The 24,642-nt window shown below is 40.1% G+C and overlaps 1 protein-coding gene across 1 annotated transcript in view; it reads left to right on the top strand.

The window, feature by feature from the left end:
- The window catches only part of LOC104514782 (protein kinase C epsilon type), a gene marked incomplete at both ends in the record, with an annotated part of 28,952 nt that overhangs the window by 2,690 nt on the left and 1,620 nt on the right, over nt 1-24,642 (top strand). Inside the window, 2 exons of the mRNA XM_010158549.1 lie at nt 19,455-19,593; nt 20,917-21,105. Coding sequence (XP_010156851.1) covers nt 19,455-19,593; nt 20,917-21,105 — 328 coding nt within the window. The remainder of the gene's footprint in view (nt 1-19,454; nt 19,594-20,916; nt 21,106-24,642) is intronic.

Below are 24,642 nucleotides of genomic sequence, written 5' to 3' on the forward strand. Positions count from 1 at the left end.
GAAGAAGAGAGAAAATAAACCCTATGCTTCTGAATAACTACCAGTCACAACTACCTAACATGCCTTCAGATATTTTAATAAAGAGTACTTGTCTTCTGTGTAATTATATCTCTAGAAAAAACATTGTGGTGTGAAATTAATGGTTCTTCTCCAAAGTGGGAAATGCTGCTTGTGTGGGCAATACTCCAAGGAAAGTAGGGAATACATAAATAAACTCAGATGTTTGATGGAAATGCAGGTTTTAAAATAGCTGCTATACCTTCTGATCTTTTCTCAGCCATGTATGTGGAAGTATTTGTTTGGAGCTAAACAAAGTTATATTTTTGGAAGTAAATAACTAGTTGTAGCTCATGCTTTGGCTTGTTGGTTAGATTTTTAGAAAGTGCTATGATGAGACTAAATGATCATCTTTTATAATAACTAGTTTATCCTCAATTCCCCTGAAGTTCAAAGAGAAAGTTAGCTCCCTGTTTGGCAGTCGAAATTATTCTGTAAGTTCACATCTTTGCAACTGGAACAGAAGTTGTTACCAGACTTGTCCAGTTATCCTTGTGCTCACTGGAATTACGTACCTTCGTTTTGTTTCTCAAGTTTATGTTGGAAATAAAGATGAACCTCACAATTTTTATATATGAACGTACTGCTGTTACTAAATGCATCTTGTATAATAGATAAAGTTTAGGATAATTTTCAGTGTGGCATTTTAAAGAGTATAATGTTACTGATGTTGTGTCAAAAACACTTCAACAACTTAATAAAAGTATTTTCGTTGTCCCTGGCACCTTCACCTCATCTGGCATTCAGCTATTCAGGCACATGTCAAGCTGGGGCCTGATAATACAAGTAGAGTCAATCAGACACTAGAGAAGTTTCAGTCGCAGTTTCTGGCAGTCGTTGCTGTTTGTGTTATGCAATTGCACCACTTAAAAAAAACTTATCCAAGCTTCAGGAATTAAGGGCTAGACTATGAATCTCATTTTGCCTGTGAGCTGAACTGGACTTCGAACTCGGTGATGAAAGGTGTGGACTATGTTCACTGTCACCTGTCACTGGAGTCTGGAATATTTCAAGTCAGTCATCAGTAGCATAATATATATTCACATGCAGGGAAGATACAACAAACTGGGCATTAAGGTGCTGCCAGTTCCATACTTCTGTCTTGTACTGACTTTCAGCATTCGTGTGCAGTTTCTGCAGCTATGTTCTTGTTCATGCAGTTGTGCTGAGGACAGGAGTACCCGGGTGGGTGTCCCTGGTGCTTGTTGTAGGGGTTCAAGTGAGGTGACTCAAGTGGCCCACTCTGGCCCAAAATACATAGAAAAAACTATTTTCTCCCCAGGCAGGGACATCAGCACTAGAATGGGGTGCCACTTCATTAACATAAATGCTGGTGTCCCCAGTTCATAATTGATTTAGGGAATGTCTGTGTGAGCTACAAGCCTTGTTTCAGTGAAGACCTGAAGGGTCAGTAGTTGCATGTTGCGTGATCTCGGACGTGCTGCAGGACCATTCAGCTTATTAAGTAGGGTACTCTCTCTGAAATAGAAAAGAAGGAAACTGAATGTGCACGGTGTCAGTTCACCTGAGAGGATGAAAAATATCTTAACTGGGAAATGAGTGTCACCTGCTTTGGGTTAACTCGTTCTTTTCGTTTCAGTTGTAAGGTCTGTGAGATGTTGCCTTCAAGTCGTACAGCATCTGGGCACAGGGGAGTCCTCATTTGTACCTGTGGGTTATCGTGTTCCTCACCAATATGATGTAGTAATCCAGCCTGTAACTTGCTGCAGCTTTCTGAGGCTCTGTGCACTCTGTAATTAGTATGTTGGTCATGATGAAAGATATATTAACACTGAATTGAGAAGAATGTGAATAAAAATATGCTGATGCCAATTCCTGAATTACCTCCGGGCTTTTTCCATACACAAATACCCCGAGAACTTGTTTGAACACTAACTGAATTTTTCTTTGGATGATCAGTTTTCCCAGCATCCCCCTTTATCAGGGCAACACGCACCAGTGTTTCAGAAAGAAGAGCTACCTAAAGTTAAAAGCACTTTCATTAGTGTGTTTTTGTATGAAATAAGAATATTTAGAAAGTCTGACTTCACTGGCGGTTGTATGATTCAGTGCAACCTTGGCAGCGTAACGAGGAGTTATATTTATGCTGATGAAAATGTTGCATGGTCAGTGGTTTACATGTTAAAAGTCATCATTCTCCCAAGTTACCTTACTGTGTTATTTCTGAGTGGCAGCAGCCAAATAAAATTCCCCTCCTCCCCCCCTTTTTATTTTGGCTTTTTAAAATAAAAAGCTAGACACATGGAGCATTTGGAGATAAATTTTGGGTTGAGTATGTAAAGGTCATCTTATTGCAACTCTGAGCAGTTAGGGTGAAATTGGTGCTTGAGCTATGGTCCATGTGGGAGGGCAAGAAAGACCTTGTACCCTCACATAGCATATTCAGGCCTAAGCACGGGAGTATCCTGAGCTCAAGCCCTTCCCCACACACGCTGCCTGTTGCAGGAGCCTGCTACAGAGAAGTCACAGTTTGCTTCTGGCACAAGTGGGGAACAAACTATTTCCATCACCTTCAGTAAAAGCAGGAAGCAAGGAGCGAATTGTGCCGCTGCTGCGCCTGTGTCTGAGCCCCAGTGTCTCGGGGCACTGCTGCCTGCACCGCGCTGCCTGACCAGTGCTCCTGGCCAGGTTTGCGCCCCAGCTGCATCCATGCTCTGCCCTGCCTGGGCTAGTTTCTAGAACTGAGCATGAGCTCCAGCGTGATTCTAATCAGCAGCCTTCTACCCTCTTTGCACTTTTTCTTGCTGGATCTCGGCAGGCCAGCAGTCGTGCAACGCATAAATAAGCAGGATGTCTTCCCCTCAGGAAAAGGCAGTGGGCCGGGGTGGAGAGGAGCAGGGCTGAGGGAGATGAGAAGCAGGAAGAAGGGTTGGTTCCCAGGCTTCTGGCATTCGGACCGAGGGAGTCCACCCTGCCATCTGCCCAGCTTATGTATTGTGCTAAAGGCTGCTGTCGTATAGGAGAGCCTTTGACAAGGTTTCCAGCTGTGGAAGGATGAGTAAAGGCTGTGGGAATAGGATATGAACCACGCGGTCTTGCCAACAGTAGAATGCTTTCTAAATTTCTCCTGGGTTTGGAGCATAAGAAAGTCCTTAGTTGGCTCTGTGTGGGAGTTGGGTCTGTGGAGGAGCAGTGCCAGGCAGTTAATATTTAGAAGGCTAGACCAGCACCATTGACCTCATTTGGGGAACGACAAGGTACTTCCAGGGGGAGTTCCCGGTAGCGAGGTCAGCATTGTTTTTTTGCTTCATGTTTATTTGGTGCAAGATTTTCTTGTTTAATGACCATTTGTATAGTCCTCTATTGTGTAAATAAAGCTATGACCTTTAGCTTCCGATAACAGTATAGGAGTGAGTTAATGTTAAATGAGAGAGGGCAGGGAGTGGGAATCTGCCAGGGTTAATGCCAAGTTTACATTCCTGCGAGGGCAGCCATGTTCCGGTACGCTTGGCAGAAAGGGCAGCAGCGCTTCTTGACAGATAATAGCAGTGCAATGTTACAGAGCATATTTGTATTTATTTCTGGGCGAATGTCGGTGATTTTAGGTGATTGATGTTTCTGCTTTTATTTTATAACAGGAAGAAATGTGTGTTATCTTTCTGCATTTGATAAGAAGATTTTAACTGAGAGAAACATACACAAAATAAAAATCCACTAGAGCTGCAGCACATGTCGAACTGAAACGTACTGGCACAAGACAATCCTCGTAGTTTTCCTAAAATGCTGAGACACAGCTTTGTTTCTACAGAAACATGTGCTTCAAACAATTTTCTAACAGAAGAAAGAGTTAGGACTGAATTTTGCTGTGCCCTTCAGTCATGTTTGTCTTCAAACAGTGGAAAATATTTCTATAACCCAGTTGCAGTGGCATTGAAACTATGTCATGTTAAGGGTGAGGCTTTGCCTTTTTGCATGCTATTGAATGTATCTGCCAAAGTTTCATAGGAATACAGAGAAGTGCACGGCAAACGTAGTTCTGAGGCAATAGGCCTTTCACAAAAATGTTGTTATCTTGAGGTGCAACAGAGAAGTTGTTGAGTAATGCAGAATGTTAGATGAAAACCTGTAAGGAACTCTACTTAGTATTTTTAAATAATGATGTCAAAACCACTAAAGAACATTAAAAGAAAATTTGGATTATACACATCAGTCAAGATATTTGCAAACAACCTTTTCCATCTTTTGGTCAGAACCTTGTTACTTTTGACTCCAGGTTTGCATTTATTCTCTTTGTCCCCTCTCATCACCACCATCTTTTATCCACCTCCTTGTTACAAAAAAGCTTATCACTTAGACACTGCTCCAGCAAACACTTCTGCATGCAGATCTCTGTACTCATAGGCTGATTTTGATTCAGTAAAACTATTCATATGCATGATGTGTGCAGCTTCCTGGATGATTTGGGACCTTGGTTTGACTTTACAGATTGAAAATGTCTTTACTTCAAAATCGAAAATCATCACATTTGAGAACTCGTGGTTATTAAAACCCACGTGTTATTTTGCTTACCATTGCACAAGGCTGTGGGAAATAAGAATTTAGCCAATCTGAAAGCTAACAGAACTGCGTTATTGCTGAAACTTGTGAAAACTTTAAAAATGTCAGTTTAGCTGACAACCTGTACTCAGATGTAAGAAAAAATATTGTTCACCAGGAGATTAACTACAATTGCCTAATGAACTAAAACAGGGAAAGTACAGCCAGTAGGAACCCCAGCATTACGGGAAGTGCATCAAAGTCTCTACTGCTACCAGAATAAACAGTGGTAGGGTTACATCAGAAGGACCTTGGTCAGGCTAGGTGCAGTCTAACCAGGGGAATCAGAAAGTGGAACAAAATGGATCAGGTAGCCATGACTGTGGTGAAAACAAGCGGAAAGGTGAGGGGTAACGAGGCCAGGGTGGTAATGAGTCACTTACCTTACCTTCTGGTGTCTGAAGTAATGCCTGCTCCTCTCCTCGGCTGCCAGCATTTCACAGAGCCCAAACAAGCAGCTTCCCAGGGCAGCAGACAGTGCTAGAAATATATTGTCTTAACATCTCAGGAGCACTGAGTGTGTGTGGAGAGGGCAGACGTGGAGCGAGGCTAAGCAGAAAAAACAGCTTTTACTGAGATGGGAGTTGGTGCAGTTTCTGCACTGTGATACACGCAGGGATGGATGGCACCAGGGAGAGACACTCTCCTGCCACCGCCAAATTGAATTTTGACTCCCCGAGACCACTTCCTTTGGGTGTGTAATGTTTTGGATTCAAAAAATTTCTATGGTAACATCCAGCTCATGAAGAGAAGCCCAGCAGCACTTCTCACAATCTACACACTGTACAGGTCTTCACTTCTTGCCTCCTGCTTCTAGAATTTGTTTCCAGCAGTCAGTTTTCCGAAACAGCAGAGAGAGAAAAAGATAAAGGGGAAAAGCCATAAATAATGCCAATACTTACATAGGTATACTTTTTTCTCCAGACTGTGATTTCCTTCTGCTGATGCATGGAAGTCGCAGAACATACCATTCTTCAAAGCATGTCGAATGCAAACCGTACATGCAGTTCTGTATATATATTTTTTAATGTAAATTTGACAGTGGCAGTTGTAAAAGTGTTCTTCACAAGGTATTCCAGTCTTAGGGCATGTGATTGCCCCTTCAAGGGGTGGGAAGGATGGTGTGGCTTCAACACTAGATAGCCAATATAGTAGTTGGTACGGGTGCACCTTAGTATGAAACTGAATATACAGAAGTAGAGCTCTAAAAAACAAACAAACAAACAAAAACCAAACAAAAGAAAAACCCAAAAAAGAACCAAAGAAAGCTTGGTCACTAATAACCTGAACTGAGAAGCTTCATTTGTTCAAAACATGGAATATTAAGGATAAAATTAAGTAGTAACCAATAAACATTATAGCACTTCACCAGGTATTTACTTGATTTATTATAGGGTTTCCAAGGGAGATCTTAAGGCCTATTAAAACCCATTTTAAAAAATGCCTAAATATATTCTAACAAACACAAATAATGAGTCAGATGGAATTGCTACGGTCAATTAAGTGCGTAATGGATATTTAAAAGCTTCCAAACATCAATAAATCTGAAACAGCTCTAAAGGAGTACTTGTAGAACAAAAATAATAAGCACTTAAGAAACTGCCTGAGTACATATTTGCCTGAACTTAACCACCAGTAAGAGGGCAGCAGGCGTTCACGGTACTGTATGCTGGGGGCATAAAAAGGCATGCAAAATGTGTGCCAGTTCATTTGTTGATAATCTTTAATAGGTCCAGAGGGGCCATAACTGTTATAAAGAGGCCCTGATTCTCATTTTTGTGAAAGTCCCTAAATACCTGATACATTAAAGGATCCTTAGAGTGACGGGGGGAAGTAGGCACCTTGGCACAAGGCTGAAGGCACTCCTTTGCAAGCTGGTTGAGGCTGCCTCTGCCAAAACTCTCTGAGCTCTTTTCCACCGACACTGAGGGAGAAATGCTCAGGGTGGAGCTGAGAGAAACCCTCTGGACAACAGTGGGTTTAGGCAAGTTCACTTTTCACCTTTTGAAAATTCACAAAAGAAAAAGGAGGGGAGTTTTTATCAGCCTCCATGAGATCATAACAAGTGCTACACTTGGACACAGTAGGACAGAAATCCTGGTTTTCTGTGGATGACCTGAGAGGAAGAGAGTTTGGCTACATTTTTTTAAAGCATCTGCAGATTGGATAGAAGTTGTTCTGTCCATGAGCAGAAGGGTTGGGAGAAATTTTTCAACGTTGTCCTGGAAAGCCTCTGTGTAGTAATAACAACAAAACATTACCTGATGTTAGTGAGCTAGAGTTTAAAAGCCATATGTATTTTGGTGACAAATCTAGTATAAGTAAGTCATTACTTCTGCAGCCCTTCAGCCCTGGCTCAGCTATGGGTGCGCTTACTTAGACCAAGATAATTATCTCTATAAACCCAATCCAAGAGATTTAGGCTAAAATCCCAAAATCATGTCATAGAAAATGGGGTTTGTTTTTAACATGCCTTACTTGATAGGATCCATTCAAAAAGTAGTCCAACGCAGTTACGTTTGCCTTCGATGCTTCAGCGATGATAGCATGGGGGTATGAAAGCACGTGGAAGGGATGACACCTGGGGCAGAGTGGGCAGTAAAGGGTTGAACTGTATCAATGCTAATGGAGTACTTCATGTCGTCGTTTGAAGTCTGAGTCTGGGTTGGGAATCATACTATAGTGCCCCTTAATATTAAATTTGCTATACTATCAAGTCTTAACACCATGCTACAGATTGTCTACAGAGGCTAAACTAATTTTCACATTTGGGCAATGTTGAGTTTAGTACGTCATATACGTGTCTGTGGGATATAGCACGACTTATGCAACTTCTCTCCCGTTTTGCTTTAAGTGTGTTTTGACAGTTTTTCTCAGATTCATTTGTTCATTTTTATTTGGAATTCAGAATGTGATAATACGTAGTAAAAATGTTATAAATCTGATTACGACTTGACATGGGTGTATTCAGGCCGCTGTCTGGTGTATGAGACTGGTTCTTTAAAAATCATGATTCTTGTTTACAGTAAAAGCTCTTTCTGACACCAGAAGAGCAAAGCAATTTTACATTGGAATTAAATTGTACTCAGTGTGCTCTGTTTAAGGCTGTCAGAAGGATGCAAAGAGATTTTATTGAACATTATAATTTAATGAAACTTTATGTAAAATAATTCTTCTGTAAGGTGTATAATTAGGTTTCTTGCTAGTCTTTGCCCACGTAATTACCTGGGAGTTTTATAGGATAATTTCTGATCTTGTCAGAGCATAGACTCTCATTAGCAGGTCTCTGAGGAGAGACCTAGTGGCTGGGCACATCGAAGTTACAAAGATAATTCCTCCGCCTCAAAACATTTTTCTTAATGTTGGCAAAATTGTTCAAGAACAACCCAGTTGGGTCAATAGTTTACATTATAATCCTACTGAAATCAGTATTTATATGCAACGACTACCCAGTAAGTACCAAATGCTGGAGATGAAAATTGTATTTTAGCCTCACATAGCTTGTACTCAGAATTGCGCCTCTCTTTTCATTTGGGCTGGGCTATTAAGCTCTTCTCTGTAGCCTTTCTGTCTTGACAGCTGAAGGTAAATTGGTACGGCACTCTTTGCCAACCTTGGTGTTGGCAGAATGAATACACTGTAAATTCCTAAATCATGCCATGTTTATTTCATGTGAGTCATCGTTCCATAACATTCAAATTAATTAAGAATAGCGGGGTTCTTTGTATAAGTAGATTTTAAGTGATGATATTATATGTTGGTACTGCAGCCAAAGTAGTGTTCCTGAGCATGTGTTTTCTGGAGGAGATGGGGGAAGGCTGTGGGAGCTACATTTGAAACAGTGCTGGAGCTGAAATTTCTTGCACAAGGGAAGATTCTCTAGGAATGTTTGTGCAGCTTTCTGGCAGAGGTTAAGGGTAAAAGTAATTTGATTTTGCTACACAATCATAATTTTAAGAGTATCTTATAAAATATAGCTCTCTATTATCATATATTAAACTTCTATGACCTCCGTCTGGAAGCAGCATTAGGGGTTTATTTTATGTATACATCAACATAGATGGGCAAGCAACTCCCACTTTTTCAGGGATCTTCTTCATACTTTACAGTCAAATAGTCAAGATTCTTCTTAATTTTGCCAGGATCCCTCTACTGCAGTAGTTTCCCATCAAACATAATAGAAAATTGCTAGCTATACAGAATTTTGAAACAGACAAATCTATCTGTGTAACAGAATGCTTTTATAAGATTAAAAAGCAAAATAGATTTAACTCGCTGTTTTTACAAGAATTGCTGCAGAAACCTGTTAAACTTCTGTTGACTGCTGCTGTTTCGAGCCTTGATAAGTACAGCAGGGTTAGAAAAGGTTTTCGATTAAGAGCCTACATACCCTTCCCAAGTTCAGACCACATGCTTGTGTAAAAAGTTGTTCAGGCATGTGAACTATGCTACTGAAATCAGAATAGAAGCAGAAATTATTAAAATCTTCCTTCTGGTGATTCCATATAAGTAAACATCTTGTTGGAAGCAACGTTCTTGCTGAGTTATGTAATTTCATTTATGCTGTATAATATATTTAGTCCATTCTGAGTAATATTACATGCACCACTCTGTGGAAAGGCTTTCCATAAAAAGACACAAGAGGTTGAACTGAGACCAATGGGAGGTTGGAAAAAATCAGTGTCTGTACAAAAGTTCACTGCAGAGGGTTTTTTTCTGACTAAGAAAGCATTTTTCTCCATGGAAACATGATACGGAGCTTTAACCAGGAGTCTGCTTACTGCTAGGAGCTGTGTTTGTTCGCTGCTAACGACACCCTTGGGAGCATAGGGAAGAGAATTCTGATAAGTTTGTTTCTTTTATAAAATGAAACACTGTATGTAAAAACCTTCAGCAACCCTTCTCACTTTCTGGGCATCATAAAGCTGCAAAGGGCCTTGGCAGTACAGAAAAGGCACTGGGATGTCTGATTGCTCAGGATATGCTCCCAGTCACCTGTGTTAGGCCGTTTTATTGTATGCCCCATGTTGTGATTGCCAGACTAAAATCTTGTGGATTTTGGGCTTTTAAGAACATTTTCTTTAAAGGTCTACAGAGTGTATAGAGTTTACTCAACATTTCAAGTTATAAAGTAGGTTCCCAGCATTGACATATTTTCATTTTTTTTCCTTTAATGTAATGGTGGTTCTGTCTGTTCCTGATAGAAGCACAAAACAAGCATCATTGAGGATGCAAAAGATATGTGGTGCTTAGTTGCTGACTGGGGTTAAGCCACTTTTACAAGCAGATTGTAATATTTTAAGAGCTCTTTGTCTTCACTGTGTGTTCTCATCTTTGAGTATGTTGGAAGGTCTGGTCCCTTGGCTGAAAAATGGGGATTTATGTGAGTGTCATTGATTCTCTTTTGATCAACAACCTCAGCTGAATTAAAAAGAGAACCTTTACTGAAGTTTTGAAGCTAGAAAAGGGGTGAGGACAAGGGAGAACAGGACTTGAGGTGAGCTTTGGAGGCCATCTACTAGCACTGAGTAGCCTCTGCCGTGTGCATCTGTGTTCACTAGGTAGATAATACGGTTGCATGACAAATTGGCTTTCAGTCTTATTGTAGTGTTCAGGCAGGCTGGTCTTCTCCTTTATGTAACAGAACTGGACCAAAGCATGGGATTTTCTTAGGAGCTGCTGGGAAAACATGGTGTGCTTTTCCCTTCTTCACCAGGTTAACAATACGAGTGGAACTCATCATTTCCAAGGGAGGCGTCGACATTTGTGTTACGTTAACAAGTAACAGAATGTCATCTGGTGTTCATGGAAGAAAAAAAGACTTTTTCTCTAGGAAAATAACAGGGTCAGAGCACAGGACAGGAATGCTGTATGCCTTAAGATAGCCTGTATTTAGTGTGACAGCAGGACAACAATGTACAGGATTGGACCAAATCAACCTATGCTGTTGTAGCTTTGACTTTTGTTTAATAGTCATTTCAAACCTTACACTTGGCCTTAATAGGCAACGTGATGGGAATGATATGCTTCCAACTGAGGGAAGTTTTTGGCCCATTACTGTGATTGTGAATGAAAACCCATCTCCCCTGTCGGACTTACATCATACTAAAATAATATTGGTATTGTTATGCAGCATGAGGTTGATTGACCTTTAGGCTAGGGGAAGTGTAAGCCTAACAAGTTAAATGCCATTGAAAACAACTATCTAAATCATAAAATCAAAACTCATCTGGTTTATGTATCTATGATTTAAGGAAGAAATTCAGAGATGTGGAATGAGATCCAGGACTAAACAGCTGAGAGAGACTGAAGTAGTCAACTTCAGTTGATTAAAGTTATTCTGATCCTGTTTTTCTCTGGTGTCTTGACCTTACTAAAGTTCACTTAGTATGTAATGGAAAAAACAACCGGTTTGATAGCAAAATACAGGAAATGCCTTCAATCATGGCTGATTACAGTAGCAGCTTTTCTTCTGTTGCTTTTATTTTTTTAGAATGCTCTTTCTATTTGCCTGAAACAAGGTAGAATAATAATGCTTTGGAGCCCTTTATTTGGTGTGTCCAAGTAGAGCAATTAAACATCTGGCTTTTTGATAGATATGGATGTTGCCAAGTGTTTGCAGCCAGGAGAGTGCCATATGACATGAGAAAAATTAAGAATTATTACAGGGGATCACTTCAAAGCCTAGCAAATTGTGTGTGTGTGGCAATTCCACCATGAGTAACAAGACAGATGAATGCTGGTGTTTTTTAAATTTTACCTTTGTTTGGATGTCTTCTACAAAAATGAAACAATACATTAGTTCTACAGCTAATTTGAATGAAATCTCTAGCTGGAAGACAGGAAGCTGGGAAGCAGCCTATACTCAGTATACACAAAGGCTCAGATTCATCTCACCTAACTTTAGGAATGCAGCTGAAGCTTCCAAGCCAGGATCCTGCTTGTCCTGCAGTGCATTTGCAGTCAGTGGAGATGGGTGGGCTTCTGTAGGAGCTGTTTAGCCCATGTGCTCTGTCAATCATCCGCTCAGAGATATCTGTGGAGATGGCCACGGAGGGAGCCTGGGGCAAAGTGTGGTACCTCAATTAAACCCTAATGTCTGGTGGGATAAATCTGGGTCAGAATCTTGGAAAATACAGGAAAGAAAATTACCATAAACCCAGAGCTAAGTGTTTCAGAGCTCTGGTTACTTTTGTGTGTAAGTTAAATTTTAAAAATGGGTGGAATTGTGGTTGATTACATTATGTCCTTTTATTCTGTCTTTCCTATTATCTGTATAAGGCAATAATATATCCTTGTGGTGGGTAATTAAGAGTTACAAGGCTTCATTGCTGAGGTATCTGAATGAGAACTGCTATAGAAATACAAGATGCTACCTGGATAGACCTCCATGTCTTGGCTGTATGGTTTTCTATTCTGGGTAAGAAAGCTTTGCTCAGAAAGAGGAAAGAGAAGAAAGAATTTCAGTCTTTTTGCTTAGGCACAGAAACTGTATGCCTGAAACCCAAGTACTTTTTCTTTGTGTTTGCATAATTTGTAGCCCACTGTTATTCAAATGATAGTGACTTTGTCATCCTGCCTGCTAAGGTCACTGAGAAAAAAACAACATTGCTTTTGGTTTCCAAGGAAAAACTTTTGAACAGGTCCAAACTTAATTAGTGTGCCTGCTGATAAATTTGCTTTCTAAGGTTCTGGTAACATTTTTTCAGAATTGAGTCTTTGAAACTTGATCTGACAAGCTTTTCTAGCTTCACACCATCCTTTCACTGTCTTTCAACAAGTGGTTTTATTAAATAATGATTTAGCATTGTTTTGTTTAAAAGGGTTATAGACATACATAGTAGTTACTTTCAGTTTGCGCTCCACCTAACCTGTTACAATAAGCAGTCTTATTTTTATGTTATTTGAGATGTGAAAATAAGAGCACGAAGCATTGAACCTCACCGAGTAGAATACCGCAGCTTGAGTCAGTCCTTGGCTAAGCCTAGGGACCTCTATTGTCTTCAGTGGGATCACCCAGGTGTCAGTGAGGACAGGGTGTATCACGTTACACATTTAGCAACGACTTCGAGCACAGCTTTGTAGCAGAGGCTGAAACAGTAAATATCATTAGTGGTAGTACAGATTTCACCCTGTCATTCCCAGACTGAATATGTAGAGCCAGTTAGGAATTTTTCAGCTAAACTCTTCAAGGAGAAGTTAGGAAATAGTGATTTTAACCAAAATGGAGGCAGTGAGAAAGAAGAAAATCCCTGAGAGAGCTGCTAGTAGCCTTAATATCAGGACACTGGTGGCAGTGGTAGGGGACCAGGCAGCTCAGCCTCAGTTCTGACCCTCAGTTCTGACAGCCAGTCACACGTCCTGAGCACCAGGCCATCGGCTGTTCACACGCTGCCTTCACAAAAACCTTTGAACGGTCTGTGTTTTCACCCAGCGTGAAAAAATCTCAAGAAGCCTTACAAAATGAGAAAATGGTTTGCCGTATGGTTTAGCTGCACGTTTCTGAGGCAGGTTGTTTGTCCCATACCATAGGCCTAACGTGAAGCCAGCTCCGTTCGTGACAGTTCTTACTTGGGACAAAAACTGCAGGCCTGTGGGCCACGAGAAGGCGGAGTTGCCCCTGAGATCCCATACAAAATGTGGCCAAAGCAGGGCTTTGGCAGTAGGCTAGGTCCAGAGGCACAGCTGTAGTGCTACATCCCATTCCTGCCGCAGGCTCACGGAAGAATTGTTGGTACCAACAATTCCTAGGTAGAGGTCATGGAAGGATGAGGTTTATAAGGCAGTGTGATGTGAATGTGAAAGGCAACCCCCACTTGAAAAAGAAATAGAGACCGCTCCCCTCTTGCTTAGCCAATTTTTGAGAATGTCTTACATAACGCATATTTAAACTTCTACATATTTTGCTTACCTTCACAAATAAAAATGTGGAAAAAATAAGAAAGGAAAAGCCACACAAAGGAAAGCTGTTACATACAATATTTTTATTTGTCTGCACATTATTTTAAGGAAACTCAACATAATAAGATAAGCAGATCAGGCACTGCAATGTCCTAAACTGCTACCGACAATTGTAATAAAGTTATGGTCAAAGCCATTAAAAAGCCATATATAGAAATTATCTTATTAAAAAATGTTTTATGCTACTAGAAAAGTCATTGGTTTCCTTAAGGTACTGGAAATTATTATTAAACCTTTGTTTAATAGGTCATTAAGACCTCAGTAAGTAGTTAGGGCTGCTTGATGGCCGCCTTTTCCACCTCAAGACCTTCCTGACCTGAAAGTTTTCTCAGTTGTCGACATAGCTGGAGAAGGTGATGTTACGCATCGTGCAAGCCATACTTTTGCCTTGTAATGACTAGGGTTTACAGAGCCACCACCAGCAATCCTGTGTTTGTCTCCCTCTGATGTCCTTGGCAGGTAGATTGCAAACTGCCTTTTCCTGCCTCACTCCTGCCATCTCTGCCATCCCCTTAGTTCACAAGATATTGTGCACATGGCAGGGTGATGGATGTTGTGTTATATAAGGAAAGTAAACGTGTGTGTTTTTAAAAGTAAACATACTTAACAGAAAGTGTCGCTATGGTCACATTATAATCAGTGTTTCCCGTTGATGTATATATACCCTGCTATCTGAACTACCACAGTTTTCTTCAATGAAAAGAAGCTATAGTATCTCTGACTTTATTGGAAACCAATTCTGTGCTCTTCATTCATCTGCTCCTAGCCATTAGACATACTGAGGCATGTCAGTATAAGGGGAATTCACTTTATTCCAAACTTGATGCTCCTGAAAAGTAAGAGTTTTCAAATCTGCGCAGCAGATTTTTCAGTATGTTACCAAACATGGCTCTGCGGTAGTTTTTGTGAGAGAGAACGTACTTACTCTTTGATAACACCAAGCAATGTAACAGTGACAATGTGTGTCATAGATCCAGTAATTACTTAATGGGTCAACGTAAAAGCAAAGCAGAAATATTCCAAGACTTTTGGATAAACACATGAGAAACTGTCCTGAAAGCTCCAGTGACAACGAAAGCAGAACTGTCTTTTTCTCACCATTAGTCTCACACAGGTTTCTCCCTCTCTGCTAGCAAAAACTGCCCTGCTGTCATGAATTCACTCATAAGCGTGAACAGTCCAGCACATGTCCCAAAAAGTCAGATACCATTTCAGAGTATGATACAAATGATCCAAGTTCTGTGGTACTTAGTGCTTGTAACTGAAATTCTTACAGCATTAACTAAAATTATAGCTAAGAGTAAATTTGTGACGAGTACAGGAGACACCTGTTGCTGCAGGTGAGCATCTTTGTCTCAAAAGCAATTTGGATACCACTTACTTAAAGAATAGTTCTAGGAATGTAAAAGTCTTACATTAATTAAATAGAAGAAAAATTCATCCATTGAAATTGTTAATGGATATAATGAGCATATTGCCTTCAGTTATGAATTTCAGTAACTAGAGAACGGTTTTGATGGTTCTTCATGTTGTTGGGGAAGTTTCCCTTCTGTGGTTTCTCCTGCCTGCTTAAAGCCTGCGGACTGGTGGTGATGATTTTTTCATCAGGGGAGCAATAGCAATGTCAGTGACTTCAGATACAGTATTGAAAGGGTTTGCTGCTCCTGGAGTCACAACAGAAGGATCTGCCTCTTCGATGGTTGGTCAGTAGCTGCAGACTTCAGGCTTGGGTGGCTCTCAGATCTTTCCTGTTTGATGCTCAATACTTGTTTAGTAAGGTACAGTTCTTCACTGAACTTTCACCTTATAAAGAAATATTTTTGTTTATTATTTTAATTATCTCTAGATAATTAAATATGTTAAATTATTAAATAATTGTACTTATTATCTCTAGAAAATAATAATAATTATCCTTCATTCCAACCTCTGCTCCAGAATGTATATACTTTCTAGTTTTGTTGCTCTTTCAGCAGTCAGAGGCAGATGCTGCAAAGGTATTTCATTGTAAGGTGATTTCTTAAACCAGCGTGTGCTCATGTTTCTTAGCTGCTTGATCTTGTTCTTCAGTTTCAACAAGAAAATTGTCTGTTATCTAAAGGACACGTGTGACATAGGGCCACACACGCAAGGCGGTTGTCTCGCTGGCTACTGCTGAGAGTCAGGCTTGTGCAGTGCTCGTCTACTCAGCCTTTGTGGTAAGCCAGGACAGTCAGTGTCTCGGGGCACTGGCATGGGGAGTTTTCTCGCAGGTTACCTGCAGTCAGCCTGCTCTTCTGTTCCAACTTGCACAAACCTTACAGATCTAATCCTGATCCTTTCTTGAGATCCTGCCAATCATTCCAGCTTCTGAGGTGATTGCGATGCTGGCAGCTATCCAGAAATAGAACCCAAGGCTTAAATTTCTGTTTAACGCTTTCTGAGAAAGAAAAAAAATATATATTGGAAGAAAACCCACCACATTTTATGCAATTGACTGCTCATGTCAACTGAACTGACTGTACAAAGTATCTTGGCAAACAAACAAAGGAGAGAAATAGCTTCATGTAACATTACTGCATTCAAGCAATCTGGGCATTTTCCTGGCTTAACTGGTTAGGTTGCTTGCAGTTGCATGTAATTACTCCAGTTGTAGGAACTCATTTTGTTAGACACAGATGATTTTCTTAGTCCCTACAAAGAGAATGCAAAATGAGGAAAAGAGGAATTTAATAGACCTTTGTCGTTGAGCTATCTGACACTTTGTTACTTGGTATGCTCTGACTTAGAGGTAGACAACTGGCACTAATACCAGGAACCAAATAAAAACCAGAATGGATTGTTCTGTACAGAAAATTAATTCACATTTTCAAGGCCAGGCTGGATGAGGCTTTGAGCAACCTGGTCTAGCGGAAGGTGTCCCTGCCCATGGCAGGGGGGTTGGAACTGGATGATCTTTAAGGTCCCTTCCAACCCAAACCAGTCTGTGATTCTGTGATTCTATGGACATTCCAGAGACTGATAATTGTTTCTCTTTTGAGATGTAGGGGAGCTGTTTGTTTCTGGGGAGATACAGATCTTACACTAAAAGTTTTTTCCAGTGAGACTGGTGCTCTGGGAAGACAAGCTGCTTTGACTACTCTTTTTCTGTTACATTTTCATTTGTTTCCTCATTTCTGTCTGTTCTGGTTTATTTTTTTTTTTTCCTATGAGGTGTCCAATGGCACGTTACACATTCTCTTACATTTATTTAGTTAACTAAGATTTCTTTTTCCAGAGTTGCATAATTAGGTTTTGGTGGGGTTTTTTGTTTAGGTTCTTTTTTGTTGTTTTATTTTTTTTAATCTGGCAACTGTAAATGAGAGAATGGTTTCGAATGGTTTTCAGTGCAGGCACTTTTATGGACTGTGATAATCTTGCAGGCTAGCTGTGAATTTGGCACTTTGGCAGACTCCCAGCTTACCTTTTAACCTCCCTTCTGTACTTCAGTGAGAGTCATGCTGCTGTTGTTTTAGCCTCTTCCAAATTTCTTTTGAAACTTTGGTGCACTTTGTATTTGTGATACTAAAAAGCTACTGGTATTAAATTCCGGTATTGCGTGAGTAATTAAGCTGATGTCCCCAGTGCCTCCAATAGAGTTTTGAAGAGATTTACAGGCTTCACTGCTTTGTTTTGGCTTGATGAAGGTGTCCCAGATTTTTTCTTCTGTCAAGTAGGATTATGGTTTGGTAAATGATAAGAAAGTTAAATTGACTTGTGCTTTTCCAGGTAGGCTTAAAATTTTGTGGTCAGTCTTCTTTTCAGGTAGTCAGAATTTAGTATTTAGACTCTTCCTGTTTTTCTCTTTGCTCAGTTTGTTCATGCTCTTTTCCCACTGTCCAGTTAACTTTTTATTGCTGATTTCTGTGTCTTGTACAAATCTTTAAGGAAATAAGGACAATGGTGAGTATCCTGTCTTTCTCCATTATGCAGTGGCTTGCTGTTAATGTTTTATTACTGCTGAGATTTCTCTTAGCTTAGGAGTTTCTTGGGTTACTGACTGTATGGCCATTCAACTCCATAGCAGCAATTGGGTGTCATTAGATGAAACCTAAACAACTTTAGGTCCCCACAGCTCCAGTGTGTCACCTGCCTGCACTGGGAAGTCCTGCTTCTGGAATCAGAGTTCATATAACATTTAGGGAGTCTTACGATGAAGACTCACATACCTCTCCACATTAAGGTGGATCCAGTTTTCTGAGCAGTCTCTTGAATTTCATCAGTTCCAGTCATAATTACTTGTATTATGACCTTCTTCCTAATAGACTGTTGTGGTGGTGGCTGGAAGTGGTTCCAAGATTACATCAAATATACTTTGATTTCTTTATCTGAACATCTTGACTTTTTCAAATACAGCTTGTATTCTTCCTTAGGTTAGGAACATCCAAGGTAATGCTGCATTTGGAAGGTTAAAAGTTACAGCTACAAGTTTATTTCCTTCTCCCATCTGCAAGAGCCTTATCCTATTGTTGTACTTGATCACATTCTGCTCGGTGTTACAGTCTTGTCTTAATGCAGGTCTTTTGATTATAACACTTGTAATTCACTGCAAGAGCAGTTTTGGGAAGGCACATGATTTTTGGAGCAGGGAGCTTTATTTTGTTTATTTGACTTCTTGGTGGGGCACAAAACTGTTGATACCTGTTTGCCCTTGCATGATACTGGACAGCTTTTGGAAATCGCTTTCCAGGGGTAGGAATAGGTGGTTATTTGAGGGGTTAAATAGTTAGATGGGGACTATGTTGTAGGCAGCTCCATCTTGTGTTTTTTAGGAACTCATAAAAAGGATGACTTTAAGGAATGATAAAATATGTAGTGTGCTCCAAGGGACCTTACATGGGTGACCAGCTGAGGACCTACACATGCAGTATAAGGGGGAGGAGAGGTTGGCTCTTTTTTTTTTTTTTTTAATGTTTGCCTTATTATTTATACACGATAAAATGGTTTTAAGTGTGGGGTTTTTTTCCTGCAAGTGAGGAGTCTTTTATGCACTGACTTTCCAGATCCTTCTGTGGTTTAGTCTAAGGCAAATGGCAGGTAAATTAAATGGTACCTAGCATCCATTGTGTTGGAACATGCGTTAGCTATCCATGGTATATTTAGAAAATGTCTAAAGGGCAAGACAGGAAAGGTGGATATCCCTTTCTCAACCTGTTTTTGACCTCACCCGATTTAATTACCGAAGAATTGTGTATTTTTACACAAAGACATTTGTACAAGTGATCAGAGACAACTACTAAGATGTGTTGTTTAACAATGAATGCGAAATATTCCTGTGGGATTATTTTTCAGCAGCTTTAAACTGAAGAAGGTAACGCTCCCAAAGATGAGAGCATTGTTTTTCATCCCTCTCATTGCAATCTGAACTTTGAATTGCTAGTATACATTAGGAAGCCAATTCAAAATAATACAAGTTTGAAAGTAGCTATTAATTTAATCCATATGATAGAGCATGGGTAAATTGGTGCTCCTTACTTTGTGCTAGTGCAGATATGGAGAATGGCTTCATTAGACCATGTTGACCTGTTTCATACTTCACATAGTGTGTTAGATTTGTAGCAGACAAGAGACAGATCTTTTCCAAACATTTTGGATGCTGTTTTGAAGACAGCTGTGCTTTCATGCAGCTAAAGAGAGAGTAAAGCCTGGTCTTGCAAAATGCCTGTCATTCCCTGCTTCCTTACTGCCTTTAACTAGGTCTGGTTAGCGACTGCTACCAACTTTTTATGCACACATGCGCAGGATGTTTTCTCAGTTGTGTTTGTGAAACCATCTGTTTGTCATATTCTGTAGTTTATGACAAAATTCAAGAGCACATGATCAAAATCTGAGAGTTGATTTAATTTTGGGCCTTTTTATTTCAGGGACCTGAAACTGGACAATATTCTTCTGGACGCAGAAGGCCACTGTAAACTGGCTGATTTTGGGATGTGCAAAGAAGGGATTCTGAATGGAGTGACTACCACAACCTTTTGTGGCACACCTGACTATATAGCTCCAGAGGTATTTTTTTGCACTGCACTTAGAATACAGACACTATAATTCATCAAATGTGTAATTTCAGACACTTTTTACAGGTAGCAAAAAAACAGTAGAAGATGCAAACTAGACTGTGCTGCAGTTTATCCTGGGTAATCTTGCTGAAGTTGGTTACTCTGCTGCTCACAAGCAGTATTCCATGTTGACAGGAGTGACAGAGCATGGTTTTTCTATTATTTGTTCCCCGGACTGTTTCAATTTCCTTTTCTTTAGCAATATCTGAGTTCCAAAGTGTGCCCCATGACACTTGAAAAATACGCATTTGAAGATTATAATTTTCTGTAATTAATGGCTATAAAACATAATATCCATTCAACTAAGAATCCAATTGGGGTCCAGACCTTTGCATTCGAATGTTAAGCTCATTTGTGGTTTTATGTTAAGACTGAATTTGGCTTTGGTCATGATTCCCAAATACAGCGCTAAGCTGTATTTAGGGAGATGGTGGAGTTCTTGCCATTCCAACTCATTTTAAGGCAGTCAGCTTCACTTTAAACAGGCACTCACTCGACTTGCCCCAGTCCCCTGCAACGCTGAAACGTTGCGGCCAAACCACAAGCTTCTTTTCTGGGGAGAGGAGCCAAGAACTAAGCTTGTTCCTTGTATGACACTGGTTCTCTAACACCAAGTAGTACAATAAAACTCCATCATGCTAACCTGCTGCTCCTGTGCTAAAGGTATTGGCTACAAGGCTGAACATGTGCCATGTGGAAAGTTGTAGCCAGTTTTTCTGAAAGCAAGGGCAATTAAACTGAGTCCTGCACCCATCTATTGAACAGTGTTTAAATGGTGTAAAAAGAACTTGAACAAAAATGCTTTTGGCTTCCTTCAGCCCTACCTAAAGGACTAAAATAAATCTTTCTGATGATCTCTGTGCAGCATTACAAGCTGGTTCAGTTTGTTTTGTTCAAGATAGAGACAAGGAAATGTTTCACATTTTCCACCAATCTGTTTTGTATATATGATCTTTTTTTCCCCTATAGCGTGACCTGCTTTAAGCAGTTTGGAAGGATATAGAGCCCTTTTGCTCGCAAGCATTTTCTTTTACTCAGGGGGCTGATAAACTCAGTCAGTGCTTCTGAGAACAGCTACGCGTTGACACTTAGCTGTGTTAGTGCAAATTGCGTGGGTAAGAAACCATGCCTTGCTGTGACTGAAATCAGTGTGGGATTTAGGCCTGGTTAGGCACAGGGGGAAAGAAAGGGTGTATCATGTTGAAACAGCATATGTGCAGCCAAGAGCGCTGACTAACTTGTCTGTTCAATCCAATCTCTTTTTCTATACTAGATCCTCCAGGAGTTAGAATACGGCCCGTCCGTAGACTGGTGGGCGCTAGGTGTTCTCATGTACGAAATGATGGCTGGGCAACCCCCCTTTGAAGCTGACAACGAAGATGATCTCTTTGAATCCATTCTTCACGATGATGTCTTATATCCAGTCTGGCTCAGTAAAGAAGCTGTCAGCATTTTAAAAGCAGTGAGTCTTGCGTTACTTGCTTTTCTCCTCTCCTCGTGGGGTTTTTTTGGGGGTATGTTTTGGGTTTTTTTTTCTTTTTCCTTGATTAAAATTGAATTTGCTGAAAGTTGTTGAGAGCAGTCACCGCTGGGAGTTCAAGCGCAGTTCAGAGTGCCACTGTTCGGATAATGGGGCCTGGGATAAATTACACCGCTTGTGGGAAAGGAACAGAATGTTTGTATTCCACGCAGTTGTACGCTGTATAAATCTGTGTACCACAGATTCATGTTTCAGGGAAAAGTCAACCAACTAGAACTGTGCTATCACTTTGACACTTTATGTGCTGCATGTTCACTAGGGTGGGGGGAACACTCACTACGTAATTAAAGAAACAATCTTTTTATTTAACCCACTTACAAAATTTCCTGTCCTTCTGCCTTTCTTCCCCTAGCATCAGGATGGGTTGAAAGCCCTTTATTTACAGCTGCATGTTCTGTTTTATAGTTCACATAACACTTTGATAAGCAGTCTTAATCTAGTGTGATTGTTTCTGCCCTGCTTGGTTTTTTTCAGTATGAGGAGTGAATTCACAGCAGTGTGTGTCACCAAATGCCACAACTTTTTGAATCAGTCAAAATGTGCCACAGAGCAACTTCAGTGTTTTGTCTACCCTTTCTAAAGTCAGGTTTACTTCACTTACATGACACTGACACACATTCTTTCTTCTGTGCTAGTAGCATCCTAAAGAAAAAACAAAACAGAAGCAGTATGCCAATTCCCATAGTTTGAAAATGTGAGGAGGATCTCTGGCTTAAAAGAATAACTTGAGTTTTATTCTACTTTTCCACCTTCTTTAAAAATGGAAAATTTCAACCTTTCCACTTGTATTTTTCTTTAAGCATCTGGAATAAGGGAGACTTTCAGTTAAGACGGCAGCTGGTAGAGTCCTGCAGAGATCTTCATGCAGGGTTACATTCTGAAATTATATATAAAACTTAAACAAATTCTGATTTTAACACCAGTGGATGGGTAACACATTCTGCAGAAATGCTCATCTTTTAATGAAAATATCTTCGGTCTCACTCATGCAGAGAGAGATGCTTCAGCAAATGATTCAAAGCCAAGTCAAAGTTAACCTCTCTGAATTCTTTGCTGGAGTCTCTCTCTTGCTCCATTCACTGTAGTGAGAACATGGGGGGTTTAGTAAAGCTGACATTTATACATGTTCTCCGTTGTCCCCCCAGGTACCTCTGTGATGACTTTTTATTGGCTGACCTGACACTTCCATGCATCCATTTTTGTTCCCAGAGCCCTCAATTATTTTCAGTTTGGCAATTAAAATGCACAGACTTCAGCTGCAGAATTCAGGCTGATACCCAGGGTTCAGGGCTTATTTTGACATATTATAGGGAAAATCAATGTTCCTATCTGCATCTGAATTTCACTGCAGTCCAGGAGATTTTCTGCAGTGTTTTGATTTCAAAGTCTGTAACATCTGTTCCTTCGCCATTTACAGGCTGTTTCTGTATTAACTGAGTTTTCTGTTACTCTGAATCATGGAAATGTTTGTTGGAGGGAAAAAGTTAACTGATAATTCTTGGTTAAGCATGTAGTACGAGAGCCGTTGTGACTGTTAGGATAAGGTATTTGTTTTTCAGAGGAAAGGGAGAAACAGATTTGACAGTCAGAGCCTTACTGTATTCCCTCGTTAGTGGTGCAAGTGGCGGGACATCTAACTCTTGAATGTTACACGTCTCATTCATTAACCACACACAAATGAAGACACAGAATTGGCCTGCAGGTGTAAACTATATATTTTTGTGAATGTAAGTGCAAGTGTGTTAAATCCTCTGATTCTTTTAAATCTGACTGTGCTATAAATTTTCTTTAGGCTGGTTTCCTGGGTCTACATTTTGATAGTAGGCGTGGTGGTTTGTGTTTTGCTGCAGTTGTAGCTTTGGTTTTTTAGGGTTTTTTTTACATCTTTCTGTTCAAAGTTAATCCTTAGTGTGAGTAAATGTTAAAAAGAGCGCTGCACCCATTAAATAGATTTGCACTATAATAATAGATTATTCCTCATTGGGCAAGATGTCTTCATTGGCATAAAATGACAGAGTTTAATGGAGCTGTGCCAGTTTACACCATAAAAAGAAACATTTCTTTACATTTAGCAACCTGCTGCCTGTGCGGCTGTGGTGTGAAACATGTTTGAAACTTGTGTTCTTCATCTGATCCTTGTCCACATTCTGTTAAATGAAGAACAGGAAAAACAGAGGAAAGAAAGAGGCGTCTATGTATTTTACTGCTGAATGGTAGCAAGGGATTAACTTTGGAACGCTTTGTTTCCTCACATTGTGCTTTGAGACATGGGTTTTATTCTTTAGAAACTGTGTATTTTTACACTCTCCAAAGCGTGTAAGGAAAGTTTAGTAAGAAGACGTTCCCTTGATTTAAGTAACAATGTTTTCTTATTTGCCAAAGAAACTGTTTTCCTGTTATTTCCAACAAAACACTAAGGAGGATGGTTTTACAGCTTGGCATTACAACGCAGCATGTTGCTTATCCCATGAAATCCCACAGATCTTATTAGTCCTGTTTCTGTGAATTGACAGGAATTGCTATTTAAAATTCTTTCCTGTCTGGTAAGGAAAACAATTCTTCATTGAAATTAGCTCTGTGTTTCTTTGCAAGCAATGGAAAAGAGGCTGTGTCTACAGCGTGTGTTCCTTGTATACCCAGATGACAGAGATCTCTGGGTGCAGAAGCAGAACTCTGTTTTTAAGCTGTGCTATTTATTTCAAGCAAAAAGTTGGGAGCCTGATGATCCTTGATTCAGGCCCCAAGTTCCATGGCTATCTCAGCAACCTCTTGCCCTGTTGTCATTTAAGACAATGGGAACTCTGATCTCAAAAGGTTTCTCTTTTCATAAAAGGAGGGTTCCGCCTGAACATGGGAAAATAAAAAGGCAACACTTATGGCTATGGCTGTCAGCTCCATTGACAACCATCTCACCAGCACAGTACAGATAACAACTGTCTCTGCCCTGACAGTTGCATCGTTGTTGATGCTGTTGGTAAACAGGGAATAAATGTCAGCCTGTGCTTCAGAAACAGGAGGTGAAAAAAATCAATATTTATTGCAGGGGATGAAATTTGTAGAATTACATGTCAGCTTCAGAAGTTTGAGATTTTTTCATCATATTTGCGTATGATAATTCTTTTTGGTTTAAGTATTCATTCCTAAAATTTGTTCTTCCTTATCATCTATTTCCAAGTCTCATTGTTTGTGAAGTACAGTACTAAACTCTACTGTCTAGTCATATTTTCATGCCCCAGGCTTCTTAAAAAATGACATGTTCTGATGTTTTCCCTGCCTCCAGCTTAAAGCAAAGATAGAGCATTGCAGATACTAGGATCAGATTTTACTTCTTTGATACCTGGATTATACGGTACAAAAAGCAAATGCTGTAGTTTCTGTGTTCTGTTTCTGCAAAATGTGTGGCTGCTGGTTCCTGGCCTGATCTCTCCAGTCCTGGAGGTAGAATAAAGCAGAGGAGTG

This window comes from Eurypyga helias, unplaced genomic scaffold (assembly GCF_000690775.1).
Source record: "Eurypyga helias isolate BGI_N326 unplaced genomic scaffold, ASM69077v1 scaffold34239, whole genome shotgun sequence".
NCBI classification, from domain to species: domain Eukaryota; kingdom Metazoa; phylum Chordata; class Aves; order Eurypygiformes; family Eurypygidae; genus Eurypyga; species Eurypyga helias.